General features: G+C 44.1%; 2 protein-coding genes across 3 annotated transcripts in view; one reads left to right on the top strand and one right to left on the bottom strand.

Moving 5' to 3' along the window:
• Positions 1 to 1,922: 1,922 nt before the first annotated feature.
• On the bottom strand, positions 1,923 to 8,800 carry mtx3 (metaxin 3; the record flags this gene model as incomplete). 2 transcript variants are annotated; one of them, XM_083645036.1, is made up of 9 exons in its annotated part: positions 1,923 to 4,270; positions 4,447 to 4,535; positions 4,826 to 4,983; positions 5,808 to 5,884; positions 5,981 to 6,163; positions 7,088 to 7,180; positions 7,272 to 7,348; positions 7,557 to 7,626; positions 8,708 to 8,800. In XM_083645036.1, the coding sequence occupies 9 exons, from the start codon at positions 8,798 to 8,800 to the stop codon at positions 4,175 to 4,177; spliced, it is 936 nt and encodes a 311-aa protein (XP_083501162.1). In that variant the 3' UTR covers positions 1,923 to 4,174. The 2 variants fall into 2 exon arrangements, with proteins under 2 accessions (XP_083501162.1, XP_083501163.1); XM_083645037.1 differs by lacking the exon at positions 4,447 to 4,535.
• A 2,249-nt stretch (positions 8,801 to 11,049) lies between these two features.
• Positions 11,050 to 11,818, top strand: part of thbs4a (thrombospondin 4a) — a gene marked incomplete at its 5' end in the record, with an annotated part of 14,256 nt that continues 13,487 nt past the window's right edge. Inside the window, one exon of the mRNA XM_083645335.1 lies at positions 11,050 to 11,131. Within this exon, the coding sequence (XP_083501461.1) occupies positions 11,050 to 11,131 (82 nt within the window). The remainder of the gene's footprint in view (positions 11,132 to 11,818) is intronic.

The raw sequence follows: 11,818 nt of genomic DNA, 5'->3' as shown, positions 1-11,818 counted from the left end.
TTTCATGCTTTCAAACTGTATGGGAACAGGACAGCTCATAGCAGACCTGTACCTGAAGGTAAGGGGAGTGAAAATGGTTTGGAAATAACAGACATAATTATGCTATTATATTGTACTAGGCATTTCATGCGATTCCTAGGTTCGCCCGCTGCACGGGCTCGCTACCTCGTCCGCTGCGCGGCCTCGCCCATCCTGCAGCTCGCATTCGCGGCTCGGCTGCTGTGTGGCCTTGCCTGCCCTATTGGCGCGCGTCTCCCTCAGTCTCTCTCCCCCCTCTCTCTCCCTCCCTCCCTCTCCTCCTCTCCTCTCTCTCCCTCAATCTCTCTCATGAGCCTCCTCAGTCTCTCCTGTGACCCTCAGACTGGTGACATCATCACTTATGACATCACTGATGATGTCAGACAGACAGAGAAACAGACAGAGCCCAGACAGAGCCCTAGCTCCCATTTATACTGATGATGTTTCACAAGTCTGACAGTAATGCATTGGTAAATGAAAAAGATGACAAACTCTAACCTCCAGTCAGTGATCGCCATAAACTAATCAACCACAATATAAACAAAAATTATTATATTTTCAGAAACCATGTGTTTTTTCCTCAAAATACCCTATCTTCACATAACTTAGGCCTATAGCAGCTTGACACTAGCCAACTTATTATGATATAAATAAAATAAATAAATGTGGGCAAATTGATTTAGGTGGGTTTAGTCTCCTTTATGATATCCTCAGGGCCTCAATCAGCTGGACAAAACCATTTCTTTCTTTCCATGTTAATGTTATTCTAACAGCTGCTGCTTAACCCATCCCTTTCTGCAAAATCCATTATCCACTCAGACTACTGATGCTTTTTATGCCTTACACCCTCATGATAATGCAATGTGGTTTTCCAGAGGACACATCCATTTCCTCCCATGATTATTACATGACGATTTTCCAGGTACTCACACCTCTTTCCCAGCATTTAATTTATCACACCTTACTTTGTTTCTGGTAAGCACAGTGGGAGAGACCGACTGAGTGAAAGAGAGGAGAGCAGGCGCCAGGCGCACATGCAGATGACCAGAGAACAGCTGTTGGACTGCAGCAGTAGGCTACATGGCTGCTGCTCATCTGCAAACTGGAGGGAAAGCTCTTTGTAAAAGGGGACAGCCTCACTTTGTGAACCAGGGGCATATGTTAACAAAGCGGGGCGCCCCCGGTGGCTCACCTGGTAGAGTAGATACCACAACCTTTCTGTGGTCGGCTCGGGTTCCAATCTGACCCATCCCCTCTCTCCCTATACCTTTCCTGTCAAACTACTGTCCCATCCAATAAAGGCAAAGTCAAACAAAAAGGTAACAAAGCTTTGTTCCAATTACAGCTGAAGTTAAGAACCAACTTCACTCCATCATCACCATGTTTTTCTAACCTATTTCTGTTCTGTAGCAGGAATGGTGTGGACATTGTGCTGCAAAAACACAGCTATTGAAAAGATGCAAATGTTGAAGATATGTTTGAAAGTATAGAGAATTAACAACAGATCCTAATGCTGTGCTGTTTACTTCCCTGCTACACATACTAAACACAGCCAAGCAGAGCCTCAGCAGGAGTCTGTGCCGCACATGGCAGATGACTTGGACAATATCTGGTGTCAGGTTTGCCTGATTTCCTCTTGGCTTATTTGCTCGTATTTTCCATGTCTGAGGCCAGAAGCAAACAAAGAGCACTCTATCCTCCAAGCCTCTAAACAACCTATCACACAATCAGACAGGCATGGCTGGCATGGGTGAAATCTTCTGTAACTTTTACTGGAAAAGCAACTCGCACAACAGCACCTCTGGCTTGAGTAGAGGATGGAGGATTATTCATCCATAAAAAAAATCGAATTAAATAAAAGGGGGGGGGGCACAAATTGCAAAAGACAGTGTGTGCGGTTGGATTATCATATTTGTATTGCAATGATATGAAACTAGTTGTTAACAACATTGAGAGTATGAGCAGCAAAGGAAAAGGCAGATTATTTTTGACAACATATCAAACTGATGTAGTATTGTATATAGAGTATGGAGTAAGAGAGCTGGATGAAGCTATGGGCAGTCATGAAGGCACAGCATACCCACACTGTGTTGTGACTGTCAGCAAAATGTTTGTTGCAGGATACGGTGCTTTACACTTTATCCTGCAATAAAAATGTTGCTGCTTTAAAGGGAATGTATCCATGTGGTGACTTTGCGTTTAGTCCCAGTATCTTTAAATGTAAGTATTATTACTTCCAGACTGAGGGCAAAACGAGCAGGAAAACAGAAAACAAATGCCAAAAAAAAGAAAAAAAAAAAGAAAATCATGAGAGTAATCACATGGGGTAGACACTGTCCAATAATGTACGAGCTGTGGGGATATTGGGGAACATGACGTAGGTGTAGCACTTCATTTCACAGTCCTATTTCCACACTAGAGAACCAGACTAAGAACGAAGCGTATAAAAGGCAGCTGATGAGCCATTCCCAAACAGAATGGACTGTTCACTTTGTACAAGGCGACTGTTCAACAGGCACAGCAAATCAAAACACAGCAGACAAACAAAATAAATGTTTTACAAAAATGATTTCACACTGTGAAAAAACAAACATGGCGACAACACATGACTGGATTGTTACTGATAAAGCATTTCTTGCTGAACAAAATTCAGTGCTAATAATACACTTCTGACTGTTGGTCTATTAAATAGCAGCCCCAACACTGGTTAGTCCCAAATATGTTGTGTGAGTCAAATCAATACAGTGTGTACGCTCCGCCCATGACCTCAATGTATCAAGCAAAGACTGTGAAGAAGCTGAACAACCCCATTAGAGAAAACATTACGTGAAGTGCATTGATGCATTCTCTTTAAACTAATCATCAAAGTATATACAAAATCTTCTGAAAAACTGAGTGACTCCCCAAGGAGGGAATTAGTCATTGGTTATTCCTAAAGACATAATGGCATAAATAATGTACATTATACTCATTTGAATGTTATTAGAATGCTCTAGAACCTTTGTACAATGGATGGTAGGAAGGATGTAGGGAGCTACAGGCTTTGAAATCCTTATCGATGAGAAAGATTATTAACAGATTTACCAACTGGCACTAGCTACAGTCGATAAATATGATGCTAAATTACAAATTAAGCCATAAGGTGCTCTAGCCCTATATGGGTCTGCTTTATTGTCCTTAACCCATTCATTTTAATAGCATCCTCGTCACACAGGTGAGGATGTTATCATAATACATAGGAGTTTCCTATGGTGCAGCAAAATGTTAACCGTTTGAAACATAAAATTCAAACATATATTAGTCCCTTAAAGGAAAAAAGCAGGGAGGGGTTAAGGGGAAAATAAAAGGTCCATTGAGCGTGATAATGGTCCCACTCATTTCCCCTGCTGGACTTTTCATTTCCTTTGCCTTTCCCTTAAACTTTGAGGCTTTCCCGTCAAGCACCACTTCACAGCATTCCACGTTCATGCGCTCAACCTTTTCAAAAACCTTGCACATGCACTTTCCCTTCAGACTCACATCTTTGAAATCTATCATCATTATATCTGACTGGTACAACTTGAAAGGGTTCCCTTTATATTTATACATCCAAACTTCCACTAATTATTATTATTTGTTTAAAGTTTTTCTGGGTTTTCATTTGTACTTGGCCAATTTCGCCTGATGTCCCAGTCGTTGCTCCACCCCCTCTGCCGATCTGAGGAGAGTTGTAGACTACCACATGCTTCCTCCGATACATGTGCAGTCAGCAGCAGCTTCTTTACGCCTGACGGCGAGGAGGTTCAACGGCAGGACGTAGCACGTGGGAGGATCCCCCACAGATCCCCTCCCCCCCCAAACAGACCGACCAGAGGCACTAGTGCAGCGACCAGGACACATACCCCATCGGCTTCCCACCCGCGACACGGCCAACTGTCTCTGACCAAGCCAGAGGTACCGCTACCGGGAATTGAAACCGGGTCTCCGCGGTGGTAGGCGAGTGCTTTTATCGCCTACACTACCCAGAAGCCCCACTTCCACTAATTATGATTTCAGGACATTTGTCTCAGGTATTTGTTCGAGTCAGATTCAGAACAGCGCAGCGTCTTTCAGCCACAGGGCGTTCCTTCTCCATTCCTGAGGCTGGACGCGGAGGTCAGAGTTGAAGGGTCAAGGGTTAGGCAGGGGTGGAGCTCTTCTCACTGGCCAGACAGGGTTTGGGGTCTGGTCTGTGGGGTTTGTGCTGAGGGCTGCTGCGAAGGTTGTCATCCATCTGCAGCACAACACATACAACTTACTTGCTGCACACACACACACACACACACATATTATGAACAATAATTCAGTAACGGACACCAACATAGCTACTATTTGTAGAACAGAGACCCTGTACCTGCCAAAAGCGACCATACACCCATGCAAAGAAGGAAACATATGAAGCAGAAGCACCTTCTCTATCAAGTTGGACTCTTTGTTTACAAGTTGCGTTAGTTTCTGGAGGTTTGCATCGACCGTTTCCTGAACAGGTGGTGGAGAACCTGGAGACAGAGCAAGTAAGGGGACACCCACAGAGAAGAAAGGAAAGCAGTTAGGTCATTGAGCAATAGAAAAAGCAGATAGATAACGATAAAGAACAGACATGCAGAGAGAGAAAAGGCTATTTTATCTGATGAGGTAAGAGAAAGGAAAACACTGAAGATGTTAGTTCAGCTTTGGACGCTCGCAAAAGCAAAATGTCTCCTTCATCTTTGTGTGTGCTGCACATGAGAAGTCACAAAGGTAAAGCCTCCAGGCTGACAGCAGTTCAGACGTGTGCAGCTAGCCTCACCAGGATGGCTGGAGCTGAAGTGGACTGCCAGGATGTTGTCACAGAAGCTTGTGAGGTTAGCCAGCTGCCTGAGGTGGGTCTGCAGAGCGCTGCTGGGCAGGCCGGCTTTGTGGAGCGGAGCCACAAAACCAAACACAAAGGCATCCAGGCTGGCCGGCCTAGGAACAGACACAGGATGCATCAGGGTGGCTTGGCTTCCCACACTCACTTGGACAGCAAATTGTTTGGTGAAATCCAAGGACTCAAATTTGGCATTTGCTGGGGTAACACATGGCACTGGACAAAATTGGACATCATACAGGCCTAATTATACACTCATGATCTTGAAGTCGAGACATCATGGTGATTTAATCCATTTTAAATCTGCTGCTATATCAAAACAAATATCCATCACAGGGTTTCCATCAGATGTGAAGTGTTGAGCCTAGAGGAAAGCGAGGTCCTGAGACATATTTGATGAACTAGAAATATTGCACGCTTTGCACGCTCATTTATAGCTTCTCGCGGTTGAGCATTCTCCCAGCGCTTCGCGCTCAACTGTGCGTTGTGCTGAAGTTCACCCCTCCACCTTATTATACTAGTGAGATCTGTTAACTTTTAAGGATTTTACCCTGACAAATACAGATTCACATGCACAGACAATCAAACATAGGCCCATTATGAAATACTAGATTAGTACGCAGCCTTGAAATCTGTCCCGGTAGTGGTAACTGTTCAACGCCCCCTGGACCACCTCAAGGACCCCTGGAGCCCCTTTAAGGACCTCCAGTGTGTGTGCGTGTGTGTGTGTGTGTGTGTTGTGTTGTGTTGTATCGGTCGGCTCAGGCCTTCAGCCCCCGGTATCGGTGTTGTACTGGTCAGCCCGGGCCTTCGGTCCCTGCCCGGTATGGGTGTCGGTCGAAAATGTCACGTTGCCAATTTTATTATAGGGTAAGTATGAAAGGGTCAACTGAACATTTACAGCAGATCTGAAAGAACTTACGAGTTGCCAAAAAAGTAGTTTGCTGTTCCCAGTCTGTAGGAGAGGAGGTTCAGGCACTCTTTAGCGTCACTGTAGATCTGAAGAAAGAATCGCAGTAGTAAAAGAGTGAACTTGGCACACACAACGCAGACACACAGTGCACAATGTGAGCGCCAAGTCAGATCAGCGCTTACCTTTCCTTCCACCTCAGTGATTCTGTTTAGCGGCGACTCTCCTTTGGTCAGCAGGATCCGTGAGAGCGCGGTGCTGGCGTGGCGACTAGGGACCACAAAGTTGAGAGGGAACGGCGAACGCGAAGCAAACCACGGCCGCGTCAGATTGGCATAGTTTTCTGCATCCACCCAGAACGTATGCAACTGTGAGACGCAGGAGGCACACCATTAACATTGATAATAGCAGGGTTCATACAGACAAGATTATTCTAATTCAAGGACTTTTTCCAGCACAATTTTTCTGTTCATAAGGAAACATTTCCCTAAACCTTACTGCATTTCTTATAACAGGTTCACATGCTTTTAAGTTGCCTTTACCAGATTACATTGGTCTTCTTTTCTATGTTTTGACTTGCATTCTGCCAAACACTGCAAACATTTTTTTGTTTTTATTTAAATCTAATTGAAGCACTTCCCTAACTTTCCAGTTACGGAAGTGACGGAAATGTACTTACATTTTGAAAAGTGAAAGGTCCCACATCATGCTATTTTTAACTGGATAAAACATGTCTCATCTTTAAAACAAGGGTATGAATTCTGTTGCAAAAACACCCCTCAAATCCAGTCTCTGTGGGACTTCTCTATGTGCTCTGTCTCTCCCCTCATTAACTATGCTCTGTTTTGATAAGATGATAACATGATCTGTTGGGATAGATCCATCTTTGGTGCACTTGATTGTTTATGTTTTCTGTAATTTTTTTCACTCTACACAGCTACGCTACAGACAACAAGGTTTGGTCTTCCACACTCAGTTGGCGGGGCAGCGCTGTAAGTGGGCAAATTAAAGTTGTGTTAATTTGTGATGTCATAAAATCACAGAAGTCAAAACGTCTCGTTTAGAGGCACTTATTCCTTACATGGCTACTGTGGCTACTTTTATCTGGGGACCATTGAGACTTCCATGATGTTTATATAGCACGCCCAAGTCCTTTATAAGCTAAGAAATCTTGTTTTACACAAGATCGGACATTTAAATTCAAGGACTTTAAGCACTTTAAGGACACTGTATGAACCCCAGAATACACAGACGCATCTGTCAGGGAAAGAGCAGGAGGGCGATCTCGTTACCAGAGCTGGTCGTAGTTTCTCCTCCAGCAGAGCGATGTAAGCCATGGTGTCTGCTCCTTCTCTGGCTGTCAGCTCGTAATCTGCATTAAATCTCTGAGAAAATACAACACAAGTTCCTGTAGATCTACTGGCTCTGCTGATACGATGAGTAGTGAGCAGACTTGGCACTGATCCGATCTCTTACCCGTTTCCTCAGGAAGTTGAGAATCTGTGTTGGTTCCGTTACTGTCGAGTCTCCACACACCAACTCTGGAACAGTCGCTACAGGACAGACAGAGATCATATTTGACATGTTATGCATGTTAGGCTGTGGGATGAAGATGTTATTTAAGTAGGGTGACATCTGCAAAGCATGCGGTTAACATCTTGTAACTTGTTCACTAGATAGAAATAACCTATAGATCCTGTCATTCACGAATCACCCCATTTCATATCCCACTCACATGCATGTAAAGCTGCAGCAGCCCACCTGTTAAGGTTCTCCATGTCCAGTCTATAGGAGAAACTGTGACCTTTGCCCCAGAGAACTTGACATATGTCTGGAAGAAAACCCATCAATTAGGAAAGACAAGAAAAAGAGACAGCAGCTCACAGTTATATCTAGATTCTAGATCTAGGACAAGGCTCCCACATGATGTAGGAACTGATGTAACCTTATGTCTTTTTGCCTTGTAGCAAAACACATTTTGTTATGGGTAAACATCAACACCGGCCAAAAACTTGTAGTGCTGCTAAATCCAAATACTGTAGCATTAAAAATCGTATACAAAACAGGCTATCTTATAGGTGGTGTTTGGGCACTTCAGTATATGATATCTATCAGCTGAATGATTGCCAAGTACCGTGAGGAATTGGGTTCTGGCTGGCTCTAACCACTAGCTCTAAATGCAGAGTTGGCACAAGGAGCCACTATGATTACACTGTTGATATGAGGAAGTTTAATCTAAAGATTGAGAACAACTAAGTAAAATACTGAACAGAGGAGTGAAATAGACTGTAGGCAGCAAAACGACACAGAATAGTAATGCAGATGTGCTTAAGCAAAGCAGTTCACTGAAGAATAATGCTTATAAGAATGCAGCTTGCTTGTCATCCTGGCAGAAAAATGTGTCAGTGTCACCTTGTGGGCAGAGCTGCAATTGCATGGGTTATTTAATTTCCAGAGTCACAACAAGCCAATGATAAACAGCTAGCAAGCTAATACGACATTCATTTTCGAATAAGCTAGCTTTGCCATCGTCACTAGTTATAGTTACGCCACAGGAAAATAGGGGAAAACCAACTTACTAAAACAAACTGACCTTGAAGCCTGATTAATTTGTTAGCAATGAGATTGACATCTGACAAGCAGCATCACATGAATAACAGAGCATGCAGCCAGCACAGCTGTACGTTAGTGTTAAGATGTTTTGCGGCTAGACAAAACAAGGAAATTCAACTATTACGCTCTGTTTTCCGTCTTCGCCCGCTATCGATCAAGTACAATGGTAGCATGGAAGCTAACCAGAGAAAGACACAGAAGACGCAGTTCAAAGTCGGATGAGAAAACTGTCGTCTCAAAAGCAGCTCTGAATATAATCACAGTATTTTATTTTATTTACAAACTGCACATAAAGTTACCAGAACTACGAGAGACTCAGTGTGGACAGAAGGCAAACCCCAGTCGCCTCCCCAGCATCTCAGCTCCATGGGAGTCGCCATGTTTGGTTTCATGGAAGAAGTGGGTGACGTCACGAGGAACCTGTCATTCATATCGAGACTGAAAAGGTAAAAAATCTCTCTCTCTCTCTCTCTCTCTCTCTCTCTCTCTCTCTCTCTCTCTCTCTCTCTCTCTCTCTCTCTCTCTCTCTCTCTCTCTCTCTCTCTCTCTCTCTCTCTCTCTCTCTCACACACACACACACACACACACACACAGTATACATACATCTATCTATATCTATATAAGGGAGCAAGTGGGCAATGTCTTGTGTTTGTCTGTCTCCTTCAATGTTTGTCCCACTGATGATGTCATAGGCATTGTGACATCACAAGAGTGTGATGTCATCAGTGATGTAGTCTCGACGCCAGACCCATGAGAGTTCTTACGCTGATACACTACGTTACTGCATGCTGCAGAGCTCTCTCTCATATGTAGTATGCGGAGCACAGCGATTCAACTTAATATTTGAGTCTGGGGAGAGACTGATGTGACATCATCAGTGATGTCTTCAGTGACATCATTATTGACCAAAATCATCTTATGACATCACTGATGATGTCATAGGCACTGATGATGTCATAGGCATTGTGACGTCATGGCATGGTGGCACATTTCATTTATTTCCATCAACAGTTGTATACGTTCCTCTGATATTTCCAGTGTAAATGTGACTAATCTGTCCAGTCTGTCCGGCTCGGGAGCTGACGGTAGGGTAGCTGACGAGTGCCAGGTGTTTGGGTCAGAGGCTGGACAGCCAGACACAGTGATAAGAATGCACTGAGGGACCCTAAATGTCTCTCTTTGGCTCAGGCCGGAGGCTGAGATTTTGCCATGTTCTTGTGGTTAGTAAAGGAAGCTCTAATAAGACAAGTAACAGACATCCAATATGAAATGGTTCCAGGGTTAAAAACTGTCCCACGTCTGGACCTCCCTCTTCCTCATCTCCCAATTATAGGCTATAGCTACACACAGATGGGTTAAAAGTTTGCAGAGGCATGTAATTGAAGTTAAAATAAATAGAATAAAAATTGAAGATGGCCTCGGACTAGATCTAATCCATGTTCATGAAACTGTTTTTTCTCAAACGTATAGCCTTATAGCCTATTTGAGGGGAAGAAGCCAGCTGGAATCAGGTTTTCCGCTCTTCTCTACCTGAAGATTAATAGACAAACGAATTTAGAACACCAGGTAAATTCTCGCTATATTGTATGAGTTTCCAAAATACACTGACTCATACACAAAATGACTTGTGGACAAAAAGCTTTTTCTTGAGCCATCAGAACCACCAATTATCTTTAATGAATCAAATATTTACATCTGTGACAAATAGGCCTATATAGCAAAATTCTATGCATGGGCCGCACTCAGTACAGGACACTTTTTGGGCACGTTTTTTATTTAGTTTGGGGTTCCTATCTGGAGGGAACCCCAGGGGAGCACGGGGAGAACATGCATACTCCACACAGAAAGACCCTTTTTGATGACCCCACCTGGGCAGTAGGCACTGAGGACACGGGAATGCTTTGGGGACACACCCTCAGCATCCCAGGCGGGAATCGAACCCAGGACCTTCTTGCTACCACTGCGCCAGCGTGCCCAGGACACTTAAGGAAAAGGCAGCAGAGGTGAAAGGTCTGTCTGTTTTTTTTTCTGTTACTCATCTTGATTCATGTAACTAAATAAACAGTGACATTACTCAACTGACTGACGTGTCCTCCTGACTGAGTTTGACCAGGTGTATAAAATGTGCATTTCCACCAACAGAAAGTTACAGACGTATTCCCTCTAGTGTTGCAACCGTGCATCTGATGTGGGCTAAATTAGGGTCCTTGACATGCAACAGTTTGAGAATCACTATTATAGAATGTAGTAGCACTTATACATCACTTCAACTTCTACTCCCTGAAGCAGTATTACATTACACCCACCACTGTAATGACTCATTTAACCAAAGGACAGCAGCGAGGGAAGACTCCCCCCTCCCTCCCCCTACTTATTCAAATACCCAGCAGCACCGTGCCACTCTTCCTACGAGGACACGCCCCTCTGCTTTAAAAGCCCTTGGCCACAAAATCATCTCACCTCAACTGGGATTTTGCTTCGACATCTGGACGTTGAGGCTGACCATCATCCACATGTTTTAAGATAGGTGCTTAGTTTCATTGATCCTCCACAGGGACATTTAGCTGTTCTTTCAGGAACAGGGGATCAGTGGATATTCTGCAAAGTTTCTTTCTGAACTGTGTCCCGTTCTGAAGCTCTGATGACGGGTCTGTGGGCCGGCGCGGCGGTGCTGTCTCTGCTACTGCACCAGCTGGCTCTTACTGTCACAGCACAGGGCATCGGTAAGTACTGGCCCTCCTCCATCCACACCCTTCTCTCAGACTCGGCGGTGATGTTTCTGTATTTGTAAGTCAGTTTGCAACTTTCAGGTTTAGTACCTGTCTTTTCAGGGTACAGTACTTACTCTGTACCAGTCTATCATCTGGCCCTACAACTTCTCATCTGCAAGAAGATGCATAGAATTTGGTTCAGGGTAATCCTCTTGATTTAGTTGACATTATGTTGGATCAACTACAGCTTTTTTGTGGCAAGAAGATTCTGACTTGCAGGATGTAATAGCAGGCTGACCCAAATACGATGGTCAAATTACACTAAATTGTCCTTGGAGAAAGTGCATGTGTAATAATTTGATTTGCCTGGAATCTATAGACGTCATTCTTTCCGCACAATGTCATGTCATTTTGTATTACCCCTGGATCCAGATCGTCTGTGTGTGTGTGTGTGTGTGTGTGTGTGTGTGTGTGTGTGTGTGTGTGTGTGTGTGTGTGTGTGTGTGTGTGTGTGTGTGTGTGTGTGTGTGTGTGTGTGTGTGTGACTGCAGTGAGGCAGTGGGTTTGTTCCAATGGAAAGAGTTTACTGCTGCTTCTTCTCACTCTATAAAACACAGCAGGGGACACACACACACACACACACACACACACACACACACACACACGCGCACACACACACACACACACACACACACACAC

Source organism: Poromitra crassiceps (genome assembly GCF_964638095.1).
Source record: "Poromitra crassiceps genome assembly, chromosome: 10".
Taxonomy (NCBI): domain Eukaryota; kingdom Metazoa; phylum Chordata; class Actinopteri; order Beryciformes; family Melamphaidae; genus Poromitra; species Poromitra crassiceps.
Note: the sequence above shows the minus strand (reverse complement) of the source record. Positions and strands in the feature narration are given on the sequence as shown.